Genomic DNA, 16110 nt, shown 5'->3' on the forward strand with positions numbered 1-16110 from the left:
AAATTGCTATATTCTCAATTTTGAGTAACTTGGAAACAAACATCAAAAGAGTGAATGCGAGCTGATGCGCTGATCCGAGTGCTATCGTCGTTGAGTGTGACTTTTGCCTTGCACTCATCTCTGCTCTTTGATTTCCAAAAGATCGTAACTGGCGAGCATAGAGCCTGAGAGCGAAGACCGAAGCTAATGGCACCTCTGAGCAATACGGTAATTTGAGTTGTTTTAATCGTTGCTCCTGAAGAGCCATTGAGTCAATGAGTTATGGTAACCGCTGCTCTCATGCTCTCTCTTTCCGTTTCGAACAACGTTCGAACACAGAGGCCGAAAGCTCAGATGAGCTGATCTGTGGCGAAGAGTGAAAACAATGAGTGGAAGTATTAACATTGAGTGAAAATATTGATTTGCACCAATGTAAATCCACCTCCTGCTGATTCTGTTCGCCTGTTACTTGACTCCCAGAAATGTATGAATTTGTACTGAAAATGACCAAATTGAATCCGTTTCATTGCTACAACAATAAAAACAATATTTTTACAATAAAAACATTTTACAACAACAACAGTTGTTCTGTTTCATTGGGTCTTTGAGTTACTTAATTCGTTGATCTGAAAGAGTCAACAAGCTGATCTGTGCAATGAGTAGAATTCTTGAATTTGAGTAAAAATAATGGTTTGCACTCATTTCGGTTCTCTAATTCCCCGAAGGCCGTAATTGGCGAACAAAGAGCACGAGAGCGAAGACCTTAACTGGAGAACAAACGAAGACCGTAGCTGACGAGCAGCTATGAGGAATATCGTAATTTGAGTGAAAATAATCGTTTTCACGAAATTAAATCCACGTTCTGCTGCTTCTGTTCTCCTGTTACATGAAATCCAGGAATTGCTGGATTAGTACTGAAAATGTCTAGATTTCTGCCTTGTTTTTGCCTACAAAAATATTTTTACAATAAGAGCAATTTAACAACAAACACAGTCTTTCTAAATGTATTTATTTGTTAACAACTTGGAGATTATTTCGATTCCCTTCAACCAACCTTTAAGGTAAATAATAATATAAAATTCATCAATGGCAAATGGGAATACCCAGAACTATAGTTGTTTAAAGACCCAGAAAGGGGCATTGGCATTTACTTAACCGTTCGTTGTCCTTATCCAAATACTCGGAGGGGTTGACGTTATGACGCTCGATAAGGAAGCTGAAGTCATCGTCCTACTACGATATGGTTTGTGATCCCCCAATAACTGGAACCTACATATATATGGACTTCATCGATTGGATTCGCATGATTCAAAAGGAACCTGGCTGGGTCCGGCGCTACGCAATATATGATGATATATAGATATAAATCGGCGATTATGATTGCGATTACGATATCGGCCAAGGTGCTGGAAACCCTGCTTCAGAGTCCACAAGATTCGATTTCATTTGGGGGGGAACCGGTCAGGTCCGGACATTCTCGTGGCGAAGGCCTCGTAAAACTTTCATTGACCACAATCGACCAGCAGACTTCTCCCGGAATCTATAGTGGCTGCCACGCCGATCGATTATCGATGTTCCCAATGGGCCATGTCTGCAGTTCTCAGACTGTGTTTATTTCTCGCTCTTTTCGGTTGGTCACTCCGCCGGGCTAATCTATATCGGAAAGTGTCCAGTCACCCACCGCCGGTTTCGGATAAGTTGGTTAAGTGTTTTTACCTTTATTTTACGGTGTCTGCGTCTGCGGGTCCGTCTATATCGGCAGGTATTTACTGCCCGGCCTGCTGACCAGCATTTAGGGTGTGTAGGAGCCAGCCGGTTTTTTCTTTTTTATCTTAGAAAAAAGAGTGATTTTCCACTTGGAGCCGGACAGTGGAGACCGGGTATCTTGCTGCAGTACTTATCTAGGAAGTAAGTACTATAGATACACATATATCTATACTATATCTTAGAATCTGCAGCGTTATCAGCGATCTAAGAGGAAGAGGGTTCCATTCTACTTTCCTTTTCATTAAAAAAAAACACAAGTTCTCGTGATTCGTATATAATTTATATATTTATATTTATTTATTTAACGATTTTAAGACCAAGTTATATTATTTTTATTAAAATATATAATTATAGATTTAAAGAGGCAAAAAGATGGATTTTTAAGCTCTTCTTGGAAGCGTTTCTCTGTTTGATTGCTCAAATTCACCTTAAAAATCTTGATTTATTACTTATGAAATATTATAAAGTTTTATAAATACATTTTCCACCTATAAATAAAATGTTTAAGCTTTAATTTTCCCAAATAATGTTTTTATTTAAATTTTAATACTTCGTTCAGGGTATTATAATTTCAGTTAGAAGCTTGCAAATTAGTTAAAGAGTCATTTCCGACCCCATAAATCATATATATTCTTGATCAGCATCGAAAGCTGAATCGTTTGAGACATGTCTGCAAGACATTTTTTTTTAATTTTATCAAAATTTTATAAGAGGTTACATCATTAAAAATTTTAATTTTTTACAAATTAAAATCCAGTATGCAGATTTATTAACCTTATAAAGACATACTCAGAACAGCTTTCCGAATTTAAATTAATGCATTTTTCGCCGAGTTATGGTTTTACTATGTCCTAAAATTTTCAAATAAAATTATGAATAAATATTTAAATTAAATATAAAAAATGAAATTAAAATTAAAATTTTTTTGGACAACTTGGTATTTAATACTTGGAATTCTTCACAAATTTTTTCCTGTTTTACGATAAATTGTCAATCTACCACGATCTGCGCTATCGCATGAAGAGCACGCCACCAAAGTTTTTCCCAGCCAAAGTGCCTCAGTACAGGTGTATACCTGCTGTGCCTGTGTGTGAATAATTTCACGCTTATTACCTGCCGCTCGTAGTTGTACTTTGGCGGTTCTTAAAGCGCCCAGCGCTTCGAGCATTCTCAGTTCCAGCCGCGGCATTCACGGCACCACAAGCGCGCCTCCGCAGTCCAGAATCCTCATCAGCAACCGAACAGTTAAGCGCTTATTAAGCCAAGCATAACCATAACCGGAGAGCTGGTCAATGCAATGAGCTAATTACCCCAGCCAGTGCAATTACAAATTAAAACTAATGAAAATTAATTATTAATTATTAATTATAATAATAATAATAGTAATAATAACAGTCAAGTTCAAGTCGAGTCAAGATGGAAATGAAGGCAGCGAGCGGCAATGGAACGGCGCCAGCGGCGGAGGTAAGTTAGCCTAAAAAATAATGGAAAAAAAAGAAAACAAGTTAACAATTAAAAACAAATCAGTTAACTGTTAATACACCTTAATGGCTTAGATTAATGGCCACTACAGAACTCAAGTGTACTGGCGATTAGGAGACGTGCGAAACAATCTCTATATCAAGTATACGCATTAAGTATACGCAATGTAGGCAACAAAAAAGCCTAAATAAACTTGAAAAAATAATAAAACCAGGCTTAGTCATTATTTTCCCCTAGTACCGGCCACCTTTTCTCCCTCTCCCTCTCCCTCTCTCTCTCTCTCTCTCGTTTTTTTTTTAACTTTTTGTTTTTAATTTAATGACTTTATGATCATGGTTATGATCATTAGGGCTGTTTGGACTTTAATTGCAGGCTAATCGACCGACAAACGAAATGCGATTTACTGGCCACCACAAAAAATATAAAAAAAAGTATATATAGTATATATATACATATATACCTGTGTCAGGCGGATATTATATGCATATCTCTTATACGCTTTACGATCCCCCTCAGCGCCACATAAATATCTTAGTACTTATTCTACGAAATGACGTACATACGTACCATAATGCCCGTAAAAAACCTTTAGTTATCTGGCCAACCTGAGCTACGAAACTATAACTATAAACCCCACTCACTCTCTCAGTCTAGTCGTAGAACTATATAGTTCTATATAGTATAGTATTGAAGAGCTGGAAATAGAAACCAGTTTCTAGAGCCATAAAAATGAGACAAATTGAGGGACTGTGAGTGGTGTGCCTTTTATGGAGTGACAGGTTCTCTTTCATCTTGGTTACAAAATTTCCTAGAAATTGCAATAAATAATAAGGGGGAGATAGGGAGATAAGTTATTGGATCATCTAGGTACTGGGTTTGGAATTCTTCTTTTCTCCTATTAATTCCTGGAACTTTTCAATGGGAATATATATATATTTAAAATATATAATCCCTGTAATAGACTCTTTCCCATCTTCACTTGATTGCATTTATTTACAACTATTATTAACAGAATGGTTTCATTAAAATAATAATGGGCTTCCCCCTGGAGGTTCCCAGCTTACAAAGCTGTCTTAAATTGCGGTTAGCATAACTTTAATTGAATTTATAGCCTAGCTAAGGTAATTCCCAGCTTAAAAAAAATACAACAAATATTCAATTGAATACATAAAAAACCCATTTGTAGGGCCACTACAAGTTGGAGTAACCGAAAGTTGTATATATTGCCATTGACAAATGAATAAGCAAATAGATACACATACAGCTAGAGATACAGATACACCTACAGCTAGTAGAGATAGATACTACATATAGAGATATGTGGCTGCAGTTTCGTTTTCATTTAGCTTCTTTCCACCAGCTGAGTTATTGTTTTATTTAAACAGCTTTTTACCACAAATATGTGGCGGCAAAACAGAGTTCCTCTGATCGTGCTTCGTGCTTCTTGCTCCGATAAAAGCCATTTCCCAGCTGCTCGCTGGTTAAGCTAATAAAAAACCTAAAATAGATTTAAACAAATAAAAGTTTAATAACATTGTTAATAAAAATATATATATAATGGCAATAAATAACGCCGTTTCAACGGTAATTTACAACCTATTCTAATTACAACCTAGTCTAAAAATTAATTAGAAACATGATTGCTTTGTCTCAGGCAGTAATAAAATGTAAAACAAAAACATATTAGCTTTTTGTTTTGCGGTTTAAAATGTGAATTATTATTGAAGCTTTTCGGGGCAACAGCTGTTTTTAATTGGCAACTTTTGAGTTTTGCTTGTATTTGTACATTTTGTGCATTTAAATATTCAATTAGTTAGTCATTAGTCTGAATTTAATTCTCTAATTAACGTGCGAAAATAGTAAATACACCGCGATAAAAGGTAATTACCGGCTCAGATCGTGGACTGAATTTTCTATATTTTTTAGGGGGATTTCTCAAAGTTGAATCGTTGTTTTTTGCATATATACTCAATGCGTAATAGGTATTAATAGAATTAAATGCCTTTACTTAGGGCTCAATCACTATTATTCACTTTATTCTAAAATGCATTTGGCAGTGCCTACGTAAGTAAACTTTTTTGCCTGTTTTGTTATTGAATTTAATTAAGGAAACAATATAATTTCAACACTGAAATTAAATTAAATTTCAAATATATTTCTTGTAATTATTCAACAAATTTATCGATTTGTCTAGAAGAACGATAAATTATTTTCTTGATTAATATACAAATTTTATCGAAATTCTAGTGATATGAAAGCAACTCAAATAGTAATAATATAATTTTAACTTCAATAAAATGTTCTAAAATATTTGTTGTAATTATTCCATAAATTTATCGATTTATCTAAAAGAACGATAAATAATTACTCTCTCGATTAATATACAAATTTAAAAAATATTATATTGATATTAACAAAGCATCTTAAACTATTTTTTGAATACAATATTTGCAGTGCAAAATTCGATATTTTGATCGATATGATATGGAATTTCGTGCTATATAATATCAGGGTCCCGCAAAGGCCACTTCAAAGGGATTTTAATCTAATCATCATCATAAAATCTAAGACATACTAAGATAAATATATGCCATAAGGTATTATCAGTCCGCTGGCGGGTTATCTGACATTGGTTCTTGGATGGTGTTTGTCCAAGAACCACGGATCCAAGAACCCATGCTCGTGATGATGGAATGCCCAAATATTTAGTCATGTGTCTGGTTTTGAGCTGTCATAAATTTCGTATTTCCCCCTGAATCGCAATCGCAATCGCACATATTTACCGAACAAATTCTGAGGCTATACTTGTGTCTTTATACTTTTTCTCAGAAGAAAGACGAGGAGAAGCAAAAGGCCGGCGAGCGCTCAAATTGGGGCAATGGCCTGGAATTTCTCATGTCCTGCATATCCGTATCCGTGGGTCTGGGTAATGTCTGGCGGTTTCCTTTCACCGCCTACGAGAATGGAGGAGGCGCCTTCCTGATACCCTACATCATAGTGCTGTTTTTGATCGGTAAGTGAGAGAGAGTCCTGAACATAATTTAATAATATTATTTAAATATAATTTCGATTAATTAAATATTTTAGGCAAACCCATGTATTATCTGGAGATGATCATTGGCCAGTTTACCAGCCAGGGCACGGTGAAGATCTGGTCTGTGGTGCCGGGTTTTGTGGGCGTGGGCTATGGCCAGGCCTTTGGCACCATTTGCATCATTTCGTACTATTCCTCGCTGCTGGCCCTCACCCTTTACTACCTCTTTGTGTCCTTTCAATCGGAGCTGCCTTGGTCCTACTGCCGGGATGAGTGGGCCAACTGTGTTGACTCCCGGCCGGCTGAGTATGTGGAGAACTTGCTCAGCACTGGCATTTCAGCGGCCAATGCCACGTTAGCCAGCAATACCACCAAGCTGCAGAGTAGCTCGGAAATTTACTTTCTGTAAGTAACATTAAAAAATATATATATTATATATGTATATATCTTTACTATATGGCACAGCATTACAGACTAGATCTAATTGCACTAATTGATGCTGTCATTCTGTTTTGCTATTTAAGTGCTAAATGCAATAAATAAACTCAAGGGAGTTCTGTCGTGTTTCTGATAAACAAAAAAAATGTTATTACGATTGTTTAACTGGCTCAAATATATACTAGAAAGTCCCTGATTTTGGTCAATATTTACAATAATGAACATGTTCTTTTTAAATGTTAGTTTTATCAGCTTCTTGCTCTCAGTTGATTAGTATTATAAATTTATTAAAAAAAATAACACTATTTGTAAGGTGTCGGTAAATATTATTATAAATAGTTGTTTACTTCTGAGTGAACTTTAGCGATCAAAAAATGAACATGTTCATTTCAGTCTTTCATTTTCGTTCATTAATTTTATATTTGTAATTTATCTAAAAAATAATAAATTAGTAAAAAGTCAGTCATTATTATAATAAAGAGTTGTTTACTTCCTAGTGAACTTCACTTTAGCAATTTTAAAATGAACTTGTTCATTTCAGTTTTCACTTTACGTTCATTACTAATTTACCAATTCCTAATTTTATTTTATATATTCACTTTGATTTTCTGCAGCAACGTGGTGATCAAGGAGAAGCTGGACATATCGGACGGCATTGGCAACCCCGACTGGAAGCTTACCCTGGCTCTGCTTGTCGCCTGGGTGGTCATCTTCTTGGTGATTATGCGCGGCGTTAAGAGCTCCGGCAAGGCGGCTTACTTTCTGGCCCTGTTCCCCTACGTGGTGCTCTTTGTCCTGCTTATTCGTGCCGTCACACTGGAGGGTGCCAAGGATGGCATCATTTTCTTCTTGGAGCCGCAATGGGGCGAGCTGTTGAACCCCACCGTTTGGAAGAATGCAGTTGTCCAGTGCTTCTTCTCCCTGGCTGTGGGCTCCGGGCCCATCATCATGTTTGCCTCATACAATCGCTTCGATCATGGCATCTATCGCGATGCTATGATCGTGACTACGTTGGACACGCTGACGAGTCTGCTGGGCGGCATTACGATATTCGCTATTTTGGGTAACTTGGCGCACAACCTGCAGATCGATAATATCCAGGATGTGGTGCGCAGTGGCACTGGGTTGGCTTTTATTTCGTATCCGGATGCCATTTCTAAGTTTCAGGCAGTGCCGCAGCTCTTCTCTGTTTTGTTCTTCTTCATGCTATTTGTTTTGGGCATCGGATCGATTGTGGCCTTGCAGAGCACCATTGTTACCATCATTTGTGATCAGTTCAAGGGCTGGAAATACTGGAAGGTGGCGTTGACCACCTCTATCTGTGGTTTCCTCATGGGATTGGTCTATGTGACGCCGGTAAGGATCTGAAAAGAAGGTCTAGATTAAGAGAGCTTTTTACTTTAAAATGAACATGTACATTTAAGGAAGTGAACTACAGATGAACATGTTCATTTTGTCCTTACTTGTTTTTTTTTTTCTATTTGTAAATATTTATTTATTGGTTAATTATTAACTTTTTTTACTTTCAGGGCGGTCAGTGGATCCTTACTCTGGTGGATTTCTATGGCGGCACCTATGTGGTCTTCATTTTGGCCATTTTCGAGTTGGCTGGCATTATGTGGGTTTACGGTGAGTACAGTCAGCTTTTTATCTAAAAAATTATAAATATACATAAATAATTAAAAAATCCATATTTATGTCCCTTAGGCCTGCAGAATTTCTGTGATGATATCGAGTTCATGTGCAATCGCCGCGTCTCTCTGTACTGGCGAATGTGCTGGTCCTTCTTCACGCCCGTCATGATGATTATCATATTCATATACTCCATGGCCACCATTGAGCCGATTAAATACAGCGAGCTATATTTCCCAGAGGCCGCAAATGGTGCGAATATATATATATATATATATATACTGTAATTTAATAGTATATTAAATATTATTTTATTATTATATTTGCAGTGGCTGGCTGGCTGCTGTTTGGCATAGGAGCTGCCCAGTTTCCGTTGTGGGGCATTTGGTATATCTCCCGTCACAGAGAGGGCAGTGTCTGGCAGGTAAGATGATCGATTTTATATTAATTATAAATATTCTAATTATTATAAACTCATTTTTCAGTCTTTGAAGGCCTCTCTGAAGCCCAACGAGCGTTGGGGTCCCGCTAATGCCGATGTTAAGCGCGAATGGCAGATATTTAAGAATCAGAAGGCCGCCGAGAGAGCCGCTCAGAAGGAGTCCTCGAAACTGGGTTACTTCTGGCAGAAGATTGGTCATTTCTGCGGCAGCAACAACTAAATAAGGGAGGATTACCCACGGGGATATCATCATTGGGGGGGATATCAGAGATTACGATCACCATAGCGCCGCCTGTTAGTTATATACGCCATACAGTCAGTCTCCATGAAGCCATCACCAAAAGCGAAGCAAATCCTTCGACCGAATACATGCAGTTTTTTTTTGTTTTTGTTATTCCATGTACAAAGTTTATATATTCAAATGTGATAGTATTGAGGAGAAATAAATAAATTATTGTTATCAAAGTTGACTGCAAAGAATAAAGGGAAAGAGAGTCAAGAAAGCGATCTCTCACTCTCTCATTCGCTACTGAGAGAATCTACTAAGCTTCTTACCCTTTCGTTCCATCCTTTAAAAAGAATAAAGGGAAAGAGAGTCAAGAATGCGATCTCTCTCTCTCTCGATCGCTACGGAGAGAATTATTGTTATCAAAGTTGCCTGTACTCTTTTTCTTTTAATTTGGGTGCAAAGAATAAGGGGAAAGAGAGTCAAGAGAGCGAAATAAACTCTCTCGTTCGCCACTAAGCTTCTTACCCTTTCGTTTCATCCTTTAAATAATATAATTAAAAGCTTGTTAATTTAATTTTTTTACTTTTATTTTATTTTTATTCAGTTTTTGTGTTTGTTTTTCTTTCATACAAAGCCCTTTATTATTGTTAAAATTTCAATTATTCTCTTTTGGGTTTTGTTTTTGGTTTCCGTTTTCGTTAATTAATAATTTACAGTTTTATGAGTTCTTCTCTTCTACCCTCTATCCTCTATCCTCTGCTAACCTCTATCTGTTCTATCCTTCGGTTGTACATTATAACAGTACAGCAATTGATTTTATGTAATTTTTATGGTAAATTTGCTATAAATAGGGGGAATTCTTATGAGGTAAATGCTTAATGAGAAAAAAAAAAAAACAATTACAATCGTCGTCCATACATAATACATATAATATATAGTATATATATATACATATATATATGTATACAAAATAACAAATCGTAAGTCTAATAAACATTCTTAAAATTCATATCTCAAATACCAATACAATATTTGCTTTAGCTGTTTTTTCGGTTTTATTTTGAAATCATTGCGAATCGAATTTTTTCTAGGATTATTTCCTAGCTTATTTTCCAAACTATTTTCGGGTTCAAGGAACGTTTTTCACTTGGATTTTCCATGGTTTTCCCTTCCTTTGGTTTTCTAAATCCTTTGCTTGCTGTTTCGTTTTTTTCTATTTTTCGTGTATGTAGTTGTTCGGTTTTGTTTTAAGTTTTTAGGTTTTGTTTTGGTTTTTTGAGTGTTTTCATCTTCTTTTTTGTTTTTTTAATCGTAATATACTAATTTAGCAAATGTAGGCACCCTAAATATTAAAGCTTTTGCAAAAAACACGGTTCCTCTCGATAAGATATAACAATATATTTTTTTTAGTTTTGTTTTTTGGGTTCTTTTTTTCCATTTTAAATTTAAATATACAATACAGTAAATTCAAAATAAACTATTTCATTAGCCACTGAATTTGTTTGTTTGTTCTGTTTATGACTTTTATCTTTGTTAGTTTATTTCTTTTAGAAATTAGATCCTTGCTTGGTTTTAATTTAGATTACTTCCTTTTTAGCATTTAAATTTTAATTTAAGTTTAGTTTAAGTTGACATCCGTTTAGCTTTAGTTAGATTTAGGTTTTTGGGTTTGTTTTTAAGTTTTTCTTCTCATTTTTTTTTTGGTTTAACTCATGCAATGCATTCTAGTTTAGTTCGCTTTTCTCTGTTTTTCTAGTTTTCTTATTTTTTTTTCTCTATAAAAAATTGTTTCTTCCCTTCGGCCTGCGCTCCTCTTACGCATTTAATGTTTAGTTTAACATAATAATTGGTTTCTCTTATTTGTTTTTTTTTTTTACTTTTTGTTAATAAATTGGTCTTTGCTTCGGCTCTCGATTTAGCTACTGAATACGTTACTATAATACATATAAAGTCAAATACGATCTTATTAGTGTGGGTTTGGGTTTCCTTATAGACCGTCTGTACATGTTTGTATGTATATATATATACTTGTGGTGTGTCGGTATAGCTCTAGACATCTCTAGCTATATATGGTATATGCAATCTTATATGTTCTGCATGTCCTTCCCTTTTTTCCTTTTAGCTTTTCTGGGATTTATTTTAAGAGGGGAGGGGGGAGGGGAAAGGACCTGTGTCTCTATTGGAGTGAGTTCTCTGGCTTTCTCGGTTCTCGGTTCTCGGTTCTCGGTTCTCGGTTCTCCAATTCTCTCTGGCTTTTCAGTTTCTCTCTAGAAGTGTTTCTCGAAGTACCCCTTGAGCCCTACGATTCGCTGGAGAAAAGAATATATATGTATGTATATGTATATGGTAGGTTTTTCGAATAGTTTGGATTTGGATTTGATTCTGGCTTACAGAGAGAGAACACAAAGTGGGAAGCCACACAGTATATAAACGAGGTGCTAGGTGACGGGACAGGACTATTGGGCCTAAGATCAAACAAGAACTTTGTGCGCTACCAGCCTTCAACTGTTTGTATCTGTATCTGCAGGTGTATCTGTATCTGTATCTGTATCTGTATCTGTATCTGTATCTGTATCTGTATCTGTATCTGTATCTGTATCTGTATCTGTATCTGTATCTGTATCTGTATCTGTATCTGTATCTGTATCTGTATCTGTATCTGTATGTGTATCTGTATCTGTATCTGTATCTGTATCTGTATCTGTATCTGTATCTGTATCTGTATCTGTATCTGTATCTGTATCTGTATCTGTATCTGTATCTGTATCTGTATCTGTATCTGTATCTGTATCTGTATCTGTATCTGTATCTGTATCTGTATCTGTATCTGTATCTGTATCTGTATCTGTATCTGTATCTGTATCTGTATCTGTATCTGTATCTGTATCTGTATCTGTATCTGTATCTGTATCTGTATCTGTATCTGTATCTGTATCTGTATCTGTATCTGTATCTGTATCTGTATCTGTATCTGTATCTGTATCTGTATCTGTATCTGTATCTGTATCTGTATCTGTATCTGTTTCTGCATTGTATCTGTATCTGCATTGTATCTGTATCTGTATCTGTTTTTGCATTATTTTTATGTTTTAGGTATATTTGTTAAGTTTGTTTTCGGTATCCCAGCTCAAAGGCGGCTAAAAATCTTCGGTATTATAAATTGTTTGTTTGTTTGTTTTAAGAGTTAAATTTCTTGAATTAATTTTTATATATTTATTTTTCTTTTTTTTAATTTTAGGAATTCTCTCTCTTGCTTTGGTTTTTCGGTATTTTGTATAATAAAGACCTGTCTTTGGAAATTCGGTCCCTCATATCAAAGTTATGCTTGTTTGTCTCGTTTTTATCTCGTGTTTTAAATGTTTTGTTAAGGAAACCAGTTCAAATGGGAATTCGATACCGATTCGATGTACCAGTTATTTTCAATTTCCGAATATTTTCGATCGCTTGGTACAAGAACTCGCTTTTGTTTTTAGTATATATTAAAGGAGTGTTTTTTGTAGAGTTGAAACCCAAATATGCATTAAGACAACGTTAAAGCTGGGCGCATTCCATCATATCGTGGTATCTATCGGTGTGTGTGTGTGTGTGTGTGTGTGTGTGTGTGTATGGGTATGCCGATAACTTGTCCGATAACCGGATATCCGGTTATCTGTTTTGATGTGTTTTGTTTTGTTTATACTGTTTTTTTTAGAATGTTTTCTTCTGTTATATTCTGTTATATCATGTTCTGTTTTGTTCTGTTTGGTGTGTCTTTTGTGTAGATCTTTTGTTATTTATTGTGATAAAGCTATTTTGACAGCAGTCTTGAACGTTCATTTCAATTTAAATATTCAATATTATAAATAGGTATACACACATTTTTTTAAGGGTTTCGATTTAGTTGTTTTGTTTTTTTTTTTCCTTGGTTTTCTCCTTTAACTCTTTTCCCCTTTGCTTTGTTTGCTCTTCTAATTCTGCTTTTTGTCCACGTCTGGTACTCTCTTGTATATGGGTTAAGACCTATCAGACAGTTGGGGGTTATCTTTTGCAGGATTAAAGTTGAGCCTTAAAGGAATTTTGGTTTTGGAATTAGGGGAAGTGGGGAAATCATTTGCAAAACTTGAATACAATTTGTAGTTGTTGTTGTTGTTGTTGGCTTATGTGGACTGCATTCTATGGCTATATATAATCTATACATTATACAATTTTGATCCTTTTTTTCTGGCCCTGGTTTCTGTATAATTGCAGAGTCTGCAGAGTCCTACCAAAGATTATTAATTATAGAGTTCTATATAATTGTTTTGTTCTTTTTATTTTTATTTAATTATTTTTTTTTTTTGGTCCTACTGAGGGGGAACTTTGGGAATGGGATTTTGGGAGCACGATACGGGGAATTCAGTTGTATATCTCTTGATCTTTTGCCCTCCGTGGAGTCCTAACAAAGCGTTAGAAGGTTGCCTAAACGTTTTACCTAAACGTTTTTCTCATATTTTTCTCTTGGTTTTCTTTAAATAACTTCGATGCTCTCTCACTTAATACTTTATAGTAAGTATATATAGTATGTATATATAATGTTCCTTTTAGAATCTTTAGAAAATCTTTACGTAGCTCGGCCACTTCTGCAATTATGTATGCCTACACACTAGGTTTGCTCTACACTCTCATTTGCAATCAATGTCCATAATATATATTTATTTCAATTCAATTCGCTTCTTGTTTATTTATCGTTTCGTTTCCATGCGTTGCCTAGCGCTTCCTAGCTCCTCCCATCGTTCCATTTCGTTTCGTTTCTAATCTATTTTCTATCTGGAGCTTGTAGTTTGTTCCGTTCCTTTTGCTTTTTTATATTTTTTACCAGCTAATGTGAATTACCTTTAGTATGTTACAAAAGTTCAATTAAAATTGTTCACTTTAGTAGATTTGCTATAGCTAACGTTAGTTTTTTGTTCTCGTTTATCGTTTATCGGCTCGTCTATCGTTACTCGCTCCTCTCTACGCTACTATCGTTATTCCTCTCATTACGAAAGCTAGTCAGGTTCTTAATTGAGTTTTATATATAATTCTTGGTAGAAAAGAAGGGCAAAAAAAAAAAAACAGCAACAACGAAAATATACTATATATATTTTAGAATATATATATATATATAAACATATGTATAGAAAAAGAAGACAACAACAAACTTGTTTCCTTTAAACTTGTTTCGTTAGTTTAGTTAAAGCCAGAGCTAATATAGATATATACTATATATATAAGTAGGTGCGACTTGCCCTTTCTCTTATTTACTGGGAGATTTCCTTACTTCTCTTTTAGTTTTCCTTCTTTTGTTTCGGTATTTCGTCCGTTTTGTTATCTCTTGTTTTTCCACAGTTTTTAAGACTTTGTTTAAGACTTTGGTTTGGTTTTGGTTTCTTTTCGGTTCTTAACTTTGTGGCTTATCCTTTGGTTTTCATTTTCTTTTCCACTTTTCATCATTTGATGTTGCTGTTTTCTAGATACATTTTTTTTTACAGCTAGATAGGTTGTCATTGTTATTGGTTGATTTCTGTTTTTTCTTCTTCTTATTTTGTTTTTAGTTTTTAGTTTTTAAATTTCTTTTATATGGTTTTTTTTATGGATTTTTGGTTCTCTGTAGTTTTGGTTTTATTTTCGTCTTACTTCCACACACTTACACACACTTGAACGACACACACACAGCCAGACAGACAGACAGGCAGATAAAAAGACTAGATGCATCCTTGGGATTAAAAACAAGACAGACGGACTTTTTTTAAGCCATGTTTTTGGTAAATGAATTGCAGATGGAAATACCGGAACCGGAAGTGCCAAAGCTGTGCTTTTTGAGGATTTCAGGATTACTTCAATTGCTTTTATCGTACATTTGCCATTTTGGGGGGAGATGTTTCCTATTGTATTTCAGCTTTCTGAGCGTTCTTTCAATTTTACAATCTATGCTTTTATGATGACCTTAAATTATATTCACCTAATCAATCACACTCACACTCTGTACACACACACACACACGCATACGCACAAACTATATATTTAATGTATATTTAGTATGCAAGTACAGGCTGCCTTGGCCCAAGGTGAGAATTACAAATACGTTTAGCCTAAGATTTGGAAAAAAAAATTTATGCACACATCTGTATATATAAATATATATATATGTATGTATATGTATAGCCGATAGCTTATATATATATATATATATATATATGCACATATATACATACATAGGTGTGCCTGTGGGGGTATATAATATGCTAACATTTGACTTTTTTTCTCATTTCGAAAGAGGCTTATTTACAAAAGGCCGAGTTCGAAATTCGACTTGTAGAATTACTAATATTACCATTACCACTATTATTACTATTATTACTATTACTAGCACTATTACTACTATTATTGCATACACGTTCTCTTTTCCTAGTAAACTTATTCGAGGCAATCGGCGTCGTCGTCGTTGTCGTCATCGGCATCGGTATCGGTTCATTGTTTATCGATTCGTTGCCACCACTACAGATAGCTAGTAACTGATTATTATCGGGCGAACTGTTGCTATTCGTCGTGTTGGTGGTGTTCGCCAGCGATTCGGCATCTTCGGGTATCACGGGTATTATTTCTCGATCGTGGACAAGTTGCTCTTGCAACTGTAACTGTGATTTCGATAGCATTTTCGTTAGCGATTTCGATTGCGATTGCGATTGCGATAACGACGGCGAGTGCAAACGTTGCCTCAGCGCTGTTTCGGCCATTCCGAATTCGGGCTTAGACATTGACGTAGACGTAGTTGCGGTTACTGAAGATGACGATGATGACATTGATGTTGTTGCGGGTGGCCAGATGGACCGATCCGGCCTTATTGTTAGCATCTCGATGTTAATCACGGAGTTGGAGCGCTCTCTTTCTGATATTCAGCTGCCGTATTTGTTGGAAGATGCGTAGCTATTAACTGCAGATCCATTTGATGGCATGTGAGTATCAGGCACTAAATGTGGTGTTCTACTAGATATAGGTGGCAAAATAGGGCTTGTTGGCCAATGGTAAGTAGCAGCGGCGTTATTGGATGAGGGAACACTTCTATGCAAAAAGCAGTATGTTAATTGTCGTTATTTTCATTTGTAACGC

General features: G+C 35.5%; 2 protein-coding genes across 2 annotated transcripts in view; one reads left to right on the top strand and one right to left on the bottom strand.

Moving 5' to 3' along the window:
- Positions 1–2910: 2910 nt before the first annotated feature.
- Positions 2911–9239, top strand: NAAT1 (Nutrient Amino Acid Transporter 1). The gene is made up of 8 exons (XM_017173654.3): positions 2911–3210; positions 6058–6241; positions 6316–6667; positions 7315–8056; positions 8230–8329; positions 8408–8584; positions 8662–8756; positions 8818–9239. The coding sequence occupies exons 1-8, from the start codon at positions 3163–3165 to the stop codon at positions 8992–8994; spliced, it is 1875 nt and encodes a 624-aa protein (XP_017029143.1). The 5' UTR covers positions 2911–3162; the 3' UTR covers positions 8995–9239.
- A 2722-nt stretch (positions 9240–11961) lies between these two features.
- The window catches only part of SK (small conductance calcium-activated potassium channel), a 55474-nt gene continuing 51325 nt past the window's right edge, over positions 11962–16110 (bottom strand). Inside the window, exon 14 of the mRNA XM_070287875.1 lies at positions 11962–16062. Within this exon, the coding sequence (XP_070143976.1) occupies positions 15897–16062 (166 nt within the window). The 3' untranslated portion in view covers positions 11962–15896. The remainder of the gene's footprint in view (positions 16063–16110) is intronic.

This window comes from Drosophila kikkawai, chromosome X (genome assembly GCF_030179895.1).
Source record: "Drosophila kikkawai strain 14028-0561.14 chromosome X, DkikHiC1v2, whole genome shotgun sequence".
NCBI classification, from domain to species: domain Eukaryota; kingdom Metazoa; phylum Arthropoda; class Insecta; order Diptera; family Drosophilidae; genus Drosophila; species Drosophila kikkawai.